General features: G+C 44.5%; 1 protein-coding gene across 1 annotated transcript; it reads left to right on the forward strand.

The window, feature by feature from the left end:
* The first annotated feature begins 15,928 nt into the window (after nt 1-15,928).
* Nucleotides 15,929-18,313, forward strand: LOC112310897 (DDB1- and CUL4-associated factor 12-like protein 2). The gene is made up of 2 exons (XM_024567226.4): nt 15,929-17,313; nt 18,132-18,313. Exon 1 carries the CDS (start codon nt 15,944-15,946, stop codon nt 17,309-17,311), a length of 1,368 nt encoding a protein of 455 aa, XP_024422994.2. The 5' UTR covers nt 15,929-15,943; the 3' UTR covers nt 17,312-17,313; nt 18,132-18,313.
* The last annotated feature ends 363 nt before the right edge of the window (nt 18,314-18,676 follow it).

Raw genomic sequence — 18,676 nt, forward strand, 5'->3', positions numbered from 1 at the left:
ATCAGGAATAATCAGAGAATTTCAATAGATAAATTACACCTAGTGAAATTGAAGCAGTAATCAAAAAACTCCCAATAAACAGAAGTCCTGGACTGGATGACTTCATGGGAGAATTTTACCAAACGTCAAAGAACTAACACCACTCCTTCTCAAACTATTCCAAAAATTTTAAGAATAAGGAAAACTTACAAGCTCATTTTATGAGACCAGCGTTATCCTAAATCCAAAACCAGATAAAGATTCTACACAGAAACAAAAGTATAGGCCAATATACTTCTGAAAGTAGATGCTGAAATGCTTGACTAAATATTAGCAAACTGGATCCTGCAATACATTAAAAAGATCATGCATCATGATCAGATTGGATTTATTTCAGTGATGCAAGGTTGGAACAATATCCACAAATCAATAAACATGATACCCACACAAAAAAATGAAGGATAAAAATCACATGATCATATAAGTACATGCAGAAAAACCATTTGATAAAATCCAGCACCCATTTATGATAAAAAAAATTCTCTCAATGAGGTGGGAATACAGGGAACACATCTCAACATAAGAAATGCCACATATGATAAACCCACAGCCAACATCATTCTGAATGGGCAAAAACTAAAAGCATTCCCCTTTAGATTGGGAATAAGACAGGGATGTTTGCTTTCACCACTATTAGTCAACATAGCACTGAAAGTCCAAGACACAGCTATCAAACAAGAAGAAATGAAAGGCATCTAAATTAGAAAAGAGGAGTAAAAATGTCATTATTTTCAGCTATATATATAGCACCCTGTATATATAGCTATATATATGTAGCATCCTAAAGAGTCCACCAAAAAGCTACTAGAACTAGTGAATAAATTTAGTAAAGTAGCAAGGTACAAAATAAATATACAGAAATCAGTTGCATTTCTATACACTAATAATGAGCTATCAGAAAGGGAAACTAAGAAAACAAGCCCATCTACAATTGCATCAGAATAATTCCTTGGGCACTGGCTGGTGTGGCTGAGTTGGTTGGAGCATCATCCCATAGACCAAAAGGTCATTGGTTCAATTCCTGGTCAGGGTACATTCCCAGGTTGTGGGTTTGATAACTAGTTAAAGCACGTAGGAGAAGGTAATCAATCAATGTTTCTCTTTCACATCTCTCTCTCTCTCTCTCTCTCTCTCTCTGAAAGCATTGAAAAAATGTCCTTGGCGAAGGATTTAAAGAATAGGCAAAAAATTCCTTGGAATAAATTTAAGGATGTAAAAGACCTATACTGGGAAATCATAAGACTCTGAAGAAAGAAACTGAAGAAGATGCAAATAAGTGGAAGCATATACACTGTTCATGGATAGGAATAATTAAAATAATTAAAATGTTTATATTAGAGAAATCAGTAGATTCAACACAATTTCCATCAAGATACCAATTGCATATTTCACAGAACTAGAACAAATATTCAAAAATTGTATATGAAACCACAGAAGACCTTGAATAGCCACAGCAATTTTGAGAAAGAGTAACAAAGTTGGAGGAATCACAATACCTGGTATCAATCTATAGTACAAGGCCATAGTAATCAAAACAGCATGGAGATTGATGGTGGTAGGAGTATAAGGGGACTAAATGGTAAATGAGAAAATACAATAAGGATTAAATCACAAAAAGAAAACAGCATCCCACTGGCATAGAAAGAGACATATAGGTCAAAGGAACAGAACAAAGAGCCTAGAAATAAACCCACACCATTGTGGTCAATTAATATTTGACAAAGGAGGCCAGAACATACAATGGGGTAAAAATAGCCTAAAAATAATACACAAGAATAAACTCAAAATAAACTGAAGACTTAAATGTTAGATGTGAAACTATAAAAATCCTAGAAGAAAATATTGGCAGCAAAATATCAGACATTTCTCATACCAATATTTTTTCTGATATAACTCCTCAGGCAAGGGAAACAAAAGAAAAAATAAACAAATGGGACTACTGCAAACTAACATGTTTTACACAGCAAAAAATAGTCAACAAAATGAGAAGACTACCCACTGAATGGGAGAACATATTATCAAATTATACATATGATAAGGGGTTAATATCCAAAATACATAAAGATCTTACACAACTCAACACCGAAAAAACAATTCAATTTAAAAAATGAGCAAAGGATATGAGTAGAGACTTCCCCAAAGAGGACATACAGATGGCCAATAGACATATGAAAGGATGCTCAAAGTCACTAACCATCAGAGAAATGCAAATTAAAACCACAATGATATCACTTCACACTTGTCAGAATGGCTAGCATCAATAAATCAACAAACAACCTGTTGGCAAGGATGTGGGGAAAAGGCAACCCTTGTACACTGTTGGTGGGAATGCAGACTAGAGCAGCCACTGTGGAAAGCAGTATGGATTTAACTCAAAAAATTTAAAGTGGAACTGCCTTATTACCCAGGGATTCTACTTCTGGGAATTTATTCAAAGAAACCCAAAACACTAATTCAAAGCAACGTATGCATCTCTATGTTCACTGCAGTGTTATCAACAATAGCCAAGATTTGGAAGCTGCCCAAGTACCCATCAGTCAATGAATGCATAAAAAAGCTGTGCTACATTTACACAATGGAATACTACTCAGCAATTAAAGAGGACAAAATTTTACCTTTTGCAGCAGCATGGATGGACATGGAGAACATTATGCTAAGTGAAATAAGCCAGTCAGAGAAAGACCAGTACCATATGATTTCGCTCGTATGTGGGAATCTAGTGTACAAAATAAACAAACAAAATAGAAACAGTTATAGCTGTCGTGGGGGGTGTCAGGGGACCTTGTGAAAAAGGTGAAGGAAGTAAGCAAAAACAGACAACAGTATCATCATTACTGGAAGGAAATGGGCATGGGCGGAGGCAAGAAAGGGTGTGTGGGAGTGAATGGTGATGGAGGGTGACATGGCCAGGAGTGGTGAGCAGAGTGTACAGATGATGTGTTATAGAATTGAACACCTTAAGCTTATATAACTTTATCAACCAATGTCACCCCAATAAATTCAATTTAAAAAGACTTAAAATAGGTAGAGTGATTCTTCCCACTTTGTTTAGTCAAGTTTGTTTTAGCTATTCTAGAACCTGTGCTTTCCATATGTGTTTTAGAACAAGTTTGTCTATGTCTACAAAAACATCTTGCTGAAATTTAGATAGTATTTCATGAAAACTATAGATCAATTTCAAGAGTATTGACACCTTTATTATTCTGTATCTTCAAATGTATGAACATAACAACTACTTAGCTCCTAATATATTTCATGTATTAGTATTCCATAATTTTCACCCTACTGATCCTATACGTACTCTCCTGTTTATATGTAAATATTTCATTTTTGTATGATTTTAAATGACATTGTGTTTTTAATTTTGGTTTCTGTATGTTCATTGTTGGTATATAGAAATGTAACTAATTTCTGATCATTAACCTTGCATCCTATGACTTTGCTGAACTCAATTATTAGTTCTAGGAATTATTTCTTATAGATTTCTTGGGATTCTCTACATAGACAATCATAGCATCTGCAAATAAAGACAGTTTTATTTATTTATTTCCAATCTGTAGGCCTTTTATTTCTTTTTCTTGCCTTATTAAACTGGGTAGAAATTCCAATACTACATTGGATAACAGTGGTGAAAGCAGAAAACCTTGCCTTGCTTCTGATCTTAGAGGTAAAACATGTAGTTTCTCACCTTTAAATAGGATGGTTGCTGTAGGATTTGGTAAATGTTCTTTACCAAGTTGAGGAAGTTCCCCTCTATTTTGAGTTTGTTGAGAGTTTTTATCACAAATGGAGGTTGGATTTTTTCAAGTGCGTTATTTATGTCAGTTGATAGGATCACATGATTTTTCTTCTTTATACTTTTGACATGGTGTTTTACATTGTTTGATTTTCATAGGTTGAACCAGGCTTGTATACCTGGAATAAATCTGACTTGATCATGGACTCTCTCTTGCTCGGCATTTACATATTTAGGATTGCATTGCCCTCCTTGTGGGTTGATTCTTCTAGTATTATGTAATGATTCTCTTTGTCTCTAGTAATTTTCTTCACTCTGAAGTTCATTTTTTCTAATATTAATAGACCTTCTCATCCTTTTTTCCATTGTTTTTACTTTCCATCTCCCTAGGTCATATTTGAAGGGAATAACCTATAGAAAACATATTTCCAGGTTATATTTTCTTTTTAATCCACTCTGCCAATATTTGTCTTTTGATTAATGTATTTAGAACATTTCCATTTGCAGTAATTATTGATATGTTTGGGCTTAACTTTGCCACCTGCTTTTTGTTGTTTCCTCTTTATTGTCTTCCTCTCTTTATCCTTCCTCACCTTCCTGTGGGCTATCTGAACCATTTTTTTACGAGTACATCTTCACTTATTTATAGCATTTGAGTATATCAGTTTGCAAAGTTTCTTAGTGGTAATTCTGAGTATTATAATATACAAATGTAATTTACCATAGTATAATGTCATCAGTGTTTTACCACCATGAGTGAAGTATAAAAACCTTACTTAAGTTCCCTTTACCTCACCTATTTTAAACATCATTGTCTTAAGTATTCCCTGTACATACATTGAATACAACATCAGATAGTGCAAAAATTTTTGTTTCAAACATCAAATATGATTTAAGAAACTCATAAGAAGTAAGGTAGTCATTACATATAATCATATTGTTATCCATTTTGATATTCTTTCCTTCCTAAAATTGCAAGTATTTTTCTTTTGTGATTACTATTCTCCCTAGAGAATTTTCTTTAGCCATTCTTCAAGGTTAGGTTTTCTAACAACAAATTCTCTTAGTTTTCCTTCATCTGAGAATATCTTTATTTCCCCTTCATTCATCAATTTTTTTATTGGATATAGAATTTCAGTTTTCTTTTCAGCACCTCCTTCTGACCTCTATCGTTTCAGATAAGAAATCTGCTGTCTTTTAGTATGGTTTTCCCCTTTAGGTAATGTGTCACTTCTGTTTGCTTTTAATATTTTTTTTTACTTTAGTTTTCAGAAGTTTAATTTTAATGTGTCTTGGCTTGCATTTATTTGGACTTATGCTATTTGGCTTTACTTCGTTTCTTGAATCTGTAGGTGTACATATTCATGTCACTATTTCTTGAGGAACAAGACTAGCCTTGCTTCTCACCTCCTTGCTCAGTCTTTTTGCTGCTGAGAGGGTGTGGAAGTTCAGCTCCTTGCTGATACCAAGTTGAGGGAAAGTGGAGTGCTGACTAGCTCACTCTCATTGCTACTGAGTCAGGTCAAAAGTTCAGCTCCTCATTGAGCTCTGATGACACACTGTTAAAGAAGAGAATGGAGCATAGTAGTGATTAGCCCCTCCTCTAACATTATTCTTATTGCCAGGTATGGAGGGAGGCTCAGCTCAACCTGGAATCACAATAACATTGCCCCTGCATGGGCATCAGGGTATAATATCTACTTCTGCCATACTGAGAATGGAAGTTCAGCTCCCCATTTGGCTGCACTGAAATAGTGGGGGTGGGGAGAGGTGGGATGGTTTCTCTGTTAGTGTTTGGCTCAAAGAAGGTATTTCCTAAAAGATTTTATGTTGTTAGTTCTCCCTTTTCCAGATTCTTTTCCTAGGGAACACAGACTTGGATGTTTTATTATCAGTGTCTGGAGAAGGTTCTGGGTTGGAGCTTCTGCAACTCCCTGTCTGAGATATATTTATACACGACAGAGTAAGGAAACCCAGAGAACTCACCACCCTGTCTTTCCTCCAATTCTGAGATCCATAGTCTTTCTCACTTCTTTCCACCTTTCAGAAACTTCATTTTACTTGTTCATTGTGCTATGTCCAAGAGGCTTTTAGTTCTAAGAGTGAGGACCTGAGGAAGGAATAGGGTTGTTCTCTCTTTGCCAGAACTCGAAGTTTCCCTTCCTATAACTCCACGATGTTTTGGACAGTTATAATACACATCCTCTACTACATAATATGCAATGCAGACATAAGGGTATTGCATTATGACTTGGGGGATGATATTAAGTATGTAAGAGACTGAAACTCTATTATGTGTGATTCTACCACCAACAGAGCATACAAAGCCTTCTCTTTGTTCCACTGAGCTCTGGGTATGGGTACTATCTTCTCATGAAACCTGAGAAGAAGATAGAGCACAAGTCTTTGTTTTTCTAAACCAGATTGCATTTGTGTCCCAATTGCACACATGTAGCTGGTAGAAAGTTCAATATCAATAATTTCAGGGGTTCCTCCCCTTTCTATGGGATAGTATTAGATTTTGATGCTTACTTGGTCCCATGAAAAGGGAGATACATGCAGTCCTTAGTTCTTCTTTGCTATAGATACTACTATAGAATGACATCAGGATCCCTAGAGTGGTTCTTGCTATTCTGTCTGTCTGCTGCAGACAGTCCAGAATAGCTATAGAGCTTCTCCTTTCAGCAAGCCTTGCCACTAATCATAGTCTGAATCCCAGAATCTCTCATAATTGCTCTCAGTATCTTCACCCATGGAACCCACATTCCACACATGTCCACAACTATATATATCAACATTTTTGGTGGTACAGATAAATGACGTTTAAATCTCTCGCACTAGCAGAACTTTTCACTCAACTCTTGGCATATCCCCTGTCTCAGAGAACTGGGTGAGAACATGGAATATGGATTCACACTACTAGGGTTCAAGTCCTGCATCTATCGCTTACTAATGACTTTACAAAATATCATGGCCTCTCTACACCTCATTTTCCTCATGTACAAAATGGAGCAACCACCATTATAAAAGTAAATTCAACAAGATGACATTTCTAAAATTGCTGCAATAATGCTTGTTAGTATAATAATACAGCATAGTAAAGGCATAAGGTTATATGGTAAAATAGAATCAGTTCTATGTACTTAATAGGTACAATTTTCTCTCCTTAGGCCACACTCTGCTTTGGCGTCAAGCTAATCATAGCCTCTTTAATTGTTAAGGCCTTCACAATATTGACCTGGATAGGGGTCCATTTTCAGGGTAACCATGAAGTACAGTGAAGATGTTAATCTCCTCAACACACCCTGCCCTTACCTGGGGGAGAAGAGCTTAGACCAGTGTATCTCACAGAGTGGTCCATAGACCATTTACATCAAATCTTTACAAATAGGGTCTAGTTATATACATATTTATTGGGCTGCCCCTCTGATTTTAATGCACAGTAAAGTCTATGAACTACTTCTCTATATTTTCCATGCTTTTTCATATGTGTTTACCTCTTTCTGATTGTAACACAGGAGGTTCATCCCAGGGATCTGAACTGCTTGTTCAGATAAGCCAAACAAACCACAAGGAGGACTGAGTGGAGCAGACATAGCCTTCATTACTCACATTACAGGGAGCACCAACAGTGGCAGATGGGCAAAGCAGGACCACTCCTCCTTGAGTCTGAGATTTGTTTTAAGGGATCCCAGACAAAGGGGGCATGTGTCTTGCACATGACTCTTAACTGCATTACTTCAATGTGTACGTGCAACAAAAGAAGATCAAAAGGGGGTCACACAGGACAAGAAGCCACTCCTAAAAGGAGATAAAGAAGGAATTACAATGTTTCCAAAGCAGTACACATTCCTTCTGGCCAGGGGCCCTCTGGGCAGCCTTCCCCTATGCTTGGTGGAGCTGTGTCCAGCATGACCCCACACTCCACCCCAACATTGTTCCTCCACCTCACATTCTTCACATTACATTCTTCTGATAATGGACCTGTGTGGTGAGCACGTTGGCACATTGCATCTATATGCCACAGATATAGTAAAGGCTATACCCCCAGACCAACAATGCAAGACAAAACCCAAAGAGACCTAGGAGAAGGGAATGCCACCAAGAACCTAGAGAATTCCACCAAGTTGTAAAGGGGTCAGAGGTTAGGGACAACATATGATTAATTTCAGCTTCTAGGGTAGTTGAGGCTTCAAACACACTATGAGAATTATAAGGGATGGATACACAAGACTTGGTGTGCAAAATGGCACAGGTAACCCCCCTGAGTGGCAGTGAGTAAGTCTAATGCCATTCTATTCTGCAGCACAACTTTCTTCATTTCAGTTACCTCATCAGAAGCCAGGGCTGTAGCATGTCTGGTGTGGTTGAGGGCTATTTCAGTGTGATTTGCTAGGGTCTTAACAGCTTCATGGGTTAGAACAGTACCTGCAGGGGGCACAAAAATGGCTGGGGTTAGAAATAGCATCCCCCATATGAGTCCCAATTTCGAGGGACACTTGGAAGAGTATTTAACACTCACTCTGGGATGTATGGTTCTACCCAGATGCAATGCCCAGTCCAATTAAATGGGAGATGAGGCCAACCATATTGACCACAGGCCCACAGGGCTCTCCATTGGATGGGTTGGGCCAGTGCCCTATCCTTTTGCATAGAGTTGCTGGCATCCACCCCATGAGCTGAATAATCTCATTTACAGCACCATTTCTGCGTTCAATACATATGGGCATGGGTTGTTGCACCTCTACCTATAATTCTGACAGCCACTCCACACCATCCCAAACTGCATATGAAAGCCATGCCTTGGTGTGGGTGGCCTGTCCTCTCACAAGGGAAAATACCTCTAAACATGTCTGCTCAAAGAAGTGTCAGGAGCTTTTCAGCCTTGCAGCCAGTCCCAAGGTGTCTGGTTCGCAGGTTGGATCCACCACAGTAGGCCGGAGGAGGCAGCAGTGGGAAATTCAGTGTAGACCCAGCAATCTGAATGGTTGCTGATGGTTGCTAGCCTACCAGCCCCCTGTAGAAAGGAGTTTCCAGAGTAGAGTCTAAGGGTGACAAGAGAGATGTTTAATAGGACCTGATAAAGGTAGATCTTGGTGGTCTGGTAATACACACACCACAGTCCGGTCTTTGGTTAATATGGTTACACTGACCGGTGGATGTCCTGGCTGTTGGTTAGTACCATGCCCTATCTGGCCCTAGGCTAAGGTCCCCCTGCTCTCCAAGGGCCAAGGCAGGTGTGTGTACCTGTGAGACTGAGGCTATATAAGTTCCCTTAGGAACTGAGTTATGCTGTGGGTTGTAACAAACAAGGGTAAGGGGCCAAGAGGCCTTTACCATGGGTGCCAGCTGTAGCCCCATGACAAGTCCCTTCCCCTCAAGGAACCACCAGGGAACACCAGAAGGACTCTACTTGTGCCTGCCAGGGCCAGGTGAGGGTGCATTTCCTTGGGGGTATGTTTTGGGGCATGCAAGAGTATGTTATTTTGTTGTCCCAGGCCAGGGCATAGCAGAGGCTCCTGTGTACTTAACTGCAGGCAGATAGGTGCTGCCCAAGGTTTAGTGAGGAGGGTGACAGGAGATGTTTGTCCTACCCTAGGCTGTTTGTTCAATGTACACAGGCAGTCAGACACCCATAGTTAGGTGGGGCATCTAACAGAGCCTTTCAAGAGGCCGTTGTACCTTTCAGTGAGGCCGGCTCCAGAGGGGTTGTATGGCAGATGGAATCTCCACTCTATATTGAAGGCATCTGCCCATTCTTGTACTTGATGTCCCATGAAATGGGTGCCTTGGTCGCTTTTGATACCATCCAGGCTCCCATAGGCAGCACAGAGCTGCTTTAGTCCTCAGATGGTGGCTCGCTGTGTGGCCCGCTGGCACGGGTCTGCTTGCAGCAAGTCAGTAGTCGTGTCCACACACGCCAAGGCATAGCGTGAGCTTCCAGATAGTGGCAGGGGGCTGATGTAGTCAACTTGCCAGCAGGTCAGTGGGATGTCCCATTGTCGCAGGCCACCCTTATCTTGGGGCAGCCGGTGAGGGTGCTTCTCTGTACAGATGGTGCATTGCTGACCGGCCATGACTGCATCGGAGTAAGGAAGAGGTAGACCCCATGCTCTTACCACTTCCCATAAAGTCTTCTGTCCCGCATGCCGCATCTTTCTGTGGAGCCACTCAGCCATGTCTTCTGCTGGAGCCTCTTCCAACCAGCAGATGTGTGCCAGGTCGTCAGCCTCAGTGTTGCCAGGGCTGAGGAGAGGTTGGTGTCCATTAACGTGGTAAAGAGTTATACTTTTTCCAGACTACATTCATACATGTCCTTCCATAGGTCCTGCCCCCACAGGGGTTTTTGAGCCACTTACCAATCATCTTGCCACCAACGGGGCAGCCACAGGGTCAGTCCCCTGTACACTGCCCAGCTGTCTGTGCAGATGGTCACCAGACCAGGTTCCCAGGTTACGACTATCCACACAGCTCCCAACTCAGCCCATTGACTACTTTGTCCTGAGCCATCTTCCATCCATATGCTGTCCATGCTGGGCTGGTAGGCCTCCGCCCTCCAGAGGGTGGCTGGCCAGGGCAGGAGCCACCAGTGTGCTGGGCATCCTCAGGCACAGGTGCTCATCCCTCTGTAACAGTAGGCCCAGGCATAGGAAGAGCAGCAGGGAACTCTGCGCCCATGTCTTGGTAAGAAACTGGGCCCAGGAGCTGCTGTAATTCTAGGCTCAGAGGGCTCATTGCTAGTTTGCTTCTCTGTTGGAGACATGCACTCCACTCAGTCAGGGTGGTCGTCCGTGGTACTGAGCTCTTGGGTCGGTTTACCATGTCCTGTACCCATCCAGCGATGGGATAGGTGGTGTGTACTAAAACCTCAGCCGGTCCAGTAACTGCTTCAGTACCCCGAAGAGCTTGGTAAACAGTGTTCACTTGTTGTTCTATTGGGCTGTATGAAGCCTCTGCCCCTTCCAGATGCTGGGACCAGAAACTAATTGGCACCTTGGCGCACCCTTTCCTGGCCAGAGGATTGAGGCATAGCTCTCAGGGGAGACATGGACATCTAAATCACATGCCTGAGATTGATCTATGACCCCCAGTGCTTGTACGGTCTTCACTGCTTGCTTAGCAGCCTTAAAGGCCTGGTCATGCTCTTGTCCCCAATCCTAGGTGGCTCCTTTGTGGGTGAGGCAATAAATAGGGTGCACTGGCTGAGCTAAGTGTGGTTTGAAAATCCACCAGTACCCCCAACAACCCTAAAATTTCTTGTAATTGCTTCAGCTTCTGTGGGATGGGGAGAACCCGAATCTCATGTATCATGTTGGCAGGCATCACCTTTGTCTTACCTGACCAAACAACACCCAAGAATCTGACAGACAATCCAGATCCCTGGATTTTTTTGGAATTGACTGCCCATCCTCAACCCTGAGCTGAGCCAACAGCTGAGGAGTGGCACACTCTAACTCTGTAAGAGAATCAGAGGTCTGTGTGATATCATCAATGTAATGGTACATTCTCATAGGGGGTGGTACAGTCTATGCAGCTAAGTCTTCAGCCCCAAGGCCGTGGTGAACAGTAGGGCTGTGCAGGTAACCCCGAAGCAGAACAGTAAATGTCCACTGGCGGTCTTCCCAGGTGAAGGCAAACTGGCCCTGGCTTTCAGGATCAACACCAATGCAGAAAAAGGCATTGGCCAAATCTAATACATAATGGTGTGTGCCCAGCTCATGGCTGAGCTGGTCTAGGAGGCTAGCTATGTTAGTCACGACTGCAAAGAGAGGGGGAATCGCCTTATTTAGTTCTCTATAATCTACAATCATGCACCAAGTTCCACCCTGCTTTTGGACGGGCCACACAACTGAGTTGTAGGGGGCCGGTCTCATGATGTTCACCTTAGCTTATTCTTCTGTGGTCTCCCCAATCTTCTTATGGCCACCTGGAAGGCAGTATTGTTTGGTGGCTACTATTCTACAGGGAGTGGGAAGGGACATGGGGGTGTCTGGCATGCCCCCTCAAAATGGCCTTCAGAACCCGTATTTGGAGGTGAAACTTCCCCATGGTGGTTTGTAGGCACACGCCAGCTAGGAGGTCCATTCCTAGGATATACCCAGGGATAGGGGAGACATCCACCTTGTAGGGTTGTGGTGGTAAATGCCCTATTCCAAGAGTCACTGTCACAGCCCACACCAGATGGACTGTCCTCCGTAGCCATCAGTGGCAGTTATGGGTCCTATAAATCTCTCTGGGTTTCCATAAATAAGAGAACATTCTGCACCAGTATCAACTAAAGTCAACACTCTTTGTACATTCTTTGGGGACCAATAAATAGCAAGTTCTACATATGGCCTCCACTCCCTACTAGGTCCCCATAAGTGATTCCCTCAGCCATCCCTGTATGTAAAGACCCCTCCCCATGGATTATCCTCTCCAGGTCCATTCCAATGTTCGGACAGTAGATGTTGTTATGGCCTGGAACTGTTGCTCAGGTTTCAGTTGCTGCCACACACTTACAAGAATGTGGTTAGGCTTCTTGTCTCTTATCTTAATCTATCCCAGTCATTATGAGATCATTCCATAGTTGTTTATGGGTTAGTTTTGCTGTACCTTTCTGCTTGCATTTCACATTTAGATTCTCTCCTTTTTTTCCTTCCTTGTCCTTCTTTTCTACTTGTCTTATTCCTTTTTTTGTCTCAGTAGCTCTACTTGTCCTAGGTCGGCAACTGTCTGTGCCACATCCTGTACAAAATCACCCACCTTGGTGGACAAAATAGGTATCAGGGTGCCGAAATAAGCCAGGGGTGCTGTTTACACAACCTGGTCCTTCATTCTTTTGGCAAATCATTCCATATCTGGCCCATTGAACTGTGGGTTATAGATGGCATGTTGCATGCCTAACTCCAGGATGAACTGCTAGAGTTCTAGTAAACTGGTCCAGCATGGATTAGAGGAGGGTAGATCCCCGTCATTAAGCCACACCACCCTACAGCCAGCCATTAGCCACATAAGGAGGGTAGTTGTGTGACCGGTTTGGGCTCCAGCCCAGTGAATTCTTTGTCTCATAGACAGATGGGTGGTGACAGAAGAACTATGTTTTAATCTATCCCCCATAAGCAAAATGCCATGAGGCCCTCTATATCCCACAGCTGCAACAGCCACCCTGTGATGGATTCAGACCCTTTCTGTCTGAACTTAGCAGCCAGCTCTTCTAGCTCAGGAGGGATGTAGGGGTCCCCCACAGTGTTCAAGGTTTGCTGGGGAGGTGGCACTGGAGTGCCCTGTGGTGCCCATGGCTGTTGGGTCTTAATCTTCTGAGCCATAATTGGACAAGCCATAAGTTTCCCTTCTTCTACCTCACTGGCCCCTGCCCTCATCTATTCTGATCTCTTCGTCAGAGTCACTTTCACCTGTAGGTTCCCACTTGCGAGGATTCTAGTCAGACTGTGCCATGATAGCCTGTATAGGGATGGGTGTTGGTCACCGTTCCTGTGCCCTGGCAAAGCGACATGCTAGGTTCTGTAATTGCTCACTGGTCTGTTCTAATTGTCTCCCTAGGGCATCCTTATTGCCCACCATTAGGAGATGCATGTTCCTGTCTAGTTTCAGTTCATCTTCTAAACACACAGCATGTGCCTCTGCCTCTATCTGTCTCTCAGTTACCCTCTGTAACGCTGCCAACATTAACCAGCCCACAGCAATTGCAACATGGTGGAGGTCTCTCTTTTTCTTTAGGGTACACTGCTCTCTGACATACCGCAAGACTTATAGGAGGCCACCAGGAGGTTCAAGGGCATTCCCCCCAATCCCATAGTGGTCCCCAGGAATGCATCAGGAATGTATCAGGAAGGTTTGCTGCCTCGTACCACATAGAATTTGCTGGCCAGCCCAGGGTTACTCTCGGCATCCCCCCACTTGGCATAATGTTGCCCACAGTTGACTTAACTTGGGAAGTTTTTGGGGTATCTGAATCCTGCTGACTATGCCAATTGTAATGCAGGAGATCGAGTCCAGGGATCTCCACTGCTCATTTGGATAAGCCGAAAAAACACAAGGAGGACTGGATGGAGCAGACATAGCTTTTATTACCCACATTACAGGGAGCATAAGCGATGGCAGCACAGTGGCAAAGCAGGACCACTCTTCCCTGAGTCTGAGACCTGTTTTAAGGGGTCCCAGACAAAGGGGGCATGTGTCTTGCACGTGACTCTAAACTACATTACCTCAGTATGTACGTGCAAAGAGAGAAGGTCCAGAGGGGGTCACACAGTACAAGATGCCACTCCCAAAAAGAGATAAGGATGGAATTACAATCCATTTTCAAAGCAAAACACATTCCTTCTGGTTGGGGGCCCTCTGGCCAGCCTTCCCTTATAAGGTGTTGTAGAGGCCATGTCTAGCACGACCCCACACACCCCTACCTGTGCAAACAGAATGCAAGGTCCATGAAGCCTTCCTTAATTTCATGTTCACCACTGGCAGCATATGCAACCTCTCTGTTTGTATGGGATAAATAAGATGTAGAGGAATCCAAACTGGGGTGCAAGAGAGTATTGGGAGAAATGGAATGCAGCACATAGACTGGGGCGGTGGGAATAACCCACTGTTTGTACTTGGAATTTGTGCACTTGAAGTGACATTGCAAAGAAAGTAGGGGAAGGGGGAGAAATCAGCAAACAGGGCAGGGGAGAGGAAGGAGGAGGAGGCAGCAACAAAGCAGCTCCCATGGGCTCCCCTGATTGATCAGAAAAGTAAATGCATCTTCCCACACACCCACCCACCATACAGCATGTACATTTTCTGAAGGAGGCAGGGAGGGTGAGCAGAGGAGATTATCAACCACTAGCACACGAGACCTTTTCACTGTGTAACTCAGAATGCCTAGGTAGGAACCTGCCATTAGATTGGCAGCCCTGAAGTAGAAGAGCAAGGTATGAAACATCGAACACCTGACAGTAAGCCAATGCCCTTACATCCTCATGATCATGTCCCTGTGGTTGCCTTTCTTTCTGGAAATTTCTTTATCCTCATCTCTGCTTGTGAAAATCTTGCCCAGCCTCAGGACCTCATCCCAAGGTCTGAGGGAAACGTGGCAAGGTACCAAAGCCTCTAAGACCTAGAGCAGGGACAGAACCTAAGAGTAGCAAGGAAGATGACCCTCAAACTCCTCCTCTCCACCTCTTTAGAGCTTTGAGTTACAAGGGAAGCCAGCGCCTCCAAGGAACTACTCCCCTTCAACATAGCCTGACAGGTTCTCAAGGTTGTGCCTGGCCAAAGGGGTCCCAGACAACACCCAGGCCAAAGTGGAGTCTGGAGATCCTCACTTGGAGTGCATCTGTCAAAGCACTTCAGTAAGGGAGTTTGGAGACTTCAGTTTGAGGTGAAAAAATATGTTTGGCTGAAACTGGCTTAAGATACCCGCAGAGGCTGAGAAAGGAGGTTCTGCTGAGGGTTCTAAGTGGGAGGGTCTCCCTGCAGCTGCTAACCCCCATCCTTCACTACCTTCAAGGTCTAATCTTAGCCAAGTGTCTCCTAGGATTGCACCAAGTGCACATTTATTTCTTCGCACAATTGCCCGGGCTCCTTTTAGCCTCCTGCTTGACTGTATTTTAGGTTTCAAATTTTAAGTGGGGATTTTAAGAAGGCTGGTTGGCTGCTATCCTGAGAGTAAAGAAATATCCCATCTCTTAGTGGAGGTCCAGGACAGGCTCACAAGGAAACCTTGGGTTCAAGGCTCAAAGGCTCTTAGTACAACACCCCCCTGCCCGCCGGCAAATTCCACACCCCGCCTCCCCCCCACCCCGCCAGCCTTTGCGCCTGGCTTGCGCTCCCTCCCACAGTGCCTGCCCATTCTTTGCGCCCGCCCTCCGCTGCCTGCGCTCCCGCCCACTCGAACCCCGCGTCGCCTCATCTCACTCTGCTGCGCTCCTGCCTTGCTGCCGGACGCACTTCCCGCGCTCCGCTCCTTCGGATCCGCGATCTTCCAGCTCCGGCCGCACTCACCTCCTTCGCTGCAGACTCCGCTCTCTCGATCGCCCCCAACTCTTGGCCGTTGAGAGCCCGCGCTCCCGGTGGCTAAGAGGCGCCACCGTCTCCGCTGCCGCCACAGCCAACAAGGGTGCCACACACAGCCACCGCCACCGCCGCCGCGCCTTCACCGCCACCGCTCGCCCACCGCCCACCATGGCCATGCAGCAAACAGGTAGCAGGAAGCGGAAAGCGCCCGCCATCGAGGGGGTCGACGCGAGCTCATCTTCCGAGGGCCCGCTACAGCCCAAGAGGCAGAGGCGGCTGGTGACGCGGCGCTCGCTGGTGCACTACCTGAAGGGCCGCGAGGGGGGCGCGCCGGGCCGCGCGGAGCTCCCGGGCTTCGAGGGCGAGCTACGCAGCTACGCCGTGCAGAAGCTGCCAGGGCTCCTGCGAGAGCGCGAGCTGACCCTGGGCACCCTCAACAAGGTGTTCGCGTCGCAATGGCTGAACGCCAGGCAGGTGGTGTGCGGCACCAAGTGCAACACGCTCTTCCTGGTGGACGTGCTGTCGGGCCAGATCACGCGCATCCCGCTCCTGAGGGACCAGGGACCCGAGTTGGCCCGGGCCCAGCCAAGCTGCGGCATCCACGCCATCGAGCTGAATCCCTCCAAGACGTTGCTGGCCACCGGGGGCGAGAACCCCAACAGCCTGGCTGTCTACCAGCTGCCCACCCTGGACCCCGTGTGCCTGGGCGACCGCAACGGCCACAGGGACTGGATCTTCGCCATCGCCTGGATGAGTGACACAGTGGCTGTGAGCGGGTCCCGCGACGGCACGTTGGCTCTGTGGAGAATGGATCCCGACATGTTCAATGGCAGCATCGCCTGGCACAATGAGGCGGGGCTCCCGCTGTACGCCCACATCTATCCGATCGACGTGGAGACCGTCCCCAGGTCCAGCACCAACCCCAGTAACAGAAAGGTGCGGGCCCTGGCCTTCAATGACAAGAACCAGGAGCTGGGAGCAGTGTCCCTAGATGGCTACTTTCATCTGTGGAAAGCGCGGAACACCCTGACCAGGCTCCTGTCCATCAGGCTGCCCTACTGCCGAGAGAACGTGTGCCTGACCTACTGTGAGGAGTTGTCCCTGTACGCAGTGGGCTCCCAGTCCCACGTCTCCTTTCTGGATCTGCGCCAAGGTCAACAGAACATTCGTCCACTGTGCTCCCGAGATGGCGGCACTGGCGTGCGCTCGCTGAGCTTCTATCAGCATATCATCACAGTGGGCACCGGCCAAGGCTCCCTGCTCTTCTATGACGTCCGTGCCCAGAAGTTCCTGGAGGAGATGGCCTCGGCCAGCCAGGACTCCTTCCTGGAACCCACAGGGAGGAAGCTCAAGCTCACCTGCGGCAGAGGCTGGCTGAACCACGATGACCTGTGGGTGAACTACTTCGGTGGCGTGGAAGAGTTCCCCAACGCGATCTACACCCACTGCTACAACTGGCCGGAGATGAAGCTCTTTGTGGCTGGGGGGCCTCTCCCTTCAGGCCTCCACGGGAACTACGCAGGACTCTGGAGCTAAAGGTGGCCACTGTCTTCTCCAAGTGCCCAAATTTTCCTTCTAGTCCTCTCTCATTTTCCCTCTTCACGCTGTGTTTGTGCATACAACTCAGTGTGGCTTTAGCCTCCTAGTGGAATTGTCCAACTTAGTTGCACTTTGCGTATTAAACAGAGAGGGGTGGGGGAGAGGAGGAGAGTGTTGTCCTTCAGGCAATCAAAAAACTTAGCTTTAATACTTTTCTACAATACCATCTTTTTGAATTTTCATACCAAGATTTTTGGCTAATTCTTAGTTATGTCTTTTGTTTGAATCATTTATATATTCTCTCTAATGCCATGTAGTCATGGTTTTACAATTATGTACCTTTTTCTTTGTTATTGCTATTACAGTAATATTGTTTTTAGTTATTTTTCATTGAAGATAGATGTTATATTAAGAACATTTTAAAACTGGGTTTGTGCATCTGTTCTGGAAGGCTAGCCATAGTTTTATGCCACTGTTCCAATTGGAAACTACATTCCAAGTTCTAGATTATCAACTTTTAGAAACATTCCATTTGCAAATTGTAGTCATAGTGTTTATAGTTTGTAAGTTGTTGGTGCTAAATGCACTTTTTTAAAAAGTTTATTCTCTTTAAAAAATGAAGTTGTCATAGAATCTTAGTTTTTGTACCAAAATCTCAATTGGTCAGAACACTTTAGGAATGCAAGGGTTCTGCTGATTCAATGTTCAGATTAAGTGCAAACTTAATCAGTCTTTTTTTCTTTCAACACTTATTAAGTTTGTATGACCTGCTGTTAAGTAGATAAATGATGGTGTATTTTTTCACTTCTTGCCTTAGAACCATCAAGATGTGTGGATATATTTGAATATTTGTTGCTTAAGGAACTTGCACAGAGCTTCAGTGCCACCTTTCAAAGCAGGGATTGTAAGTATGAAAATGTAGCATGTACAGCAGGCTGGGAGGAATGTATACTGATCCAGGATAAAGACTGGGTAATTTCACTATTGCTGTTTTTAATACGAAATATTATATTTGAGCATATTTAAAATTTCCCAACTTTGCTTTATAGTTAAATCACAAGAAACAAAACTTAAAGAAGAAAAGTGACCCCAGTCCCTACTCCTTTTGAAAGATTCTTAATTTGTAAAGTCTAAATTACTATTATTTTATGAATTTCAAATATTCTTTCCTAAAGTAAATAAATATATTGTGAAAAAGCAGTGAGGTTTTAACCCTCATGTAATAATAAATGATTATCAAGGACACAAAAAGTTTGTTTCAAGAAGATGGGCTAGAGTTAAAAGTAAATAGGATTAGGTTGAAGAAAAGTACTTTGGGGCTCAAATACAAATGTTGGATTGTTAAGAAAACAGGTTGTACTT

Source organism: Desmodus rotundus, chromosome X (assembly GCF_022682495.2).
Source record: "Desmodus rotundus isolate HL8 chromosome X, HLdesRot8A.1, whole genome shotgun sequence".
NCBI lineage: Eukaryota > Metazoa > Chordata > Mammalia > Chiroptera > Phyllostomidae > Desmodus > Desmodus rotundus.

Excerpts from the sequence above, each read along its gene's own strand:
- LOC112310897 (XM_024567226.4), top strand. The coding sequence starts at position 15,944 with ATGGCCATGCAGCAAACAGGTAGCAGGAAGCGGAAAGCGCCCGCCATC.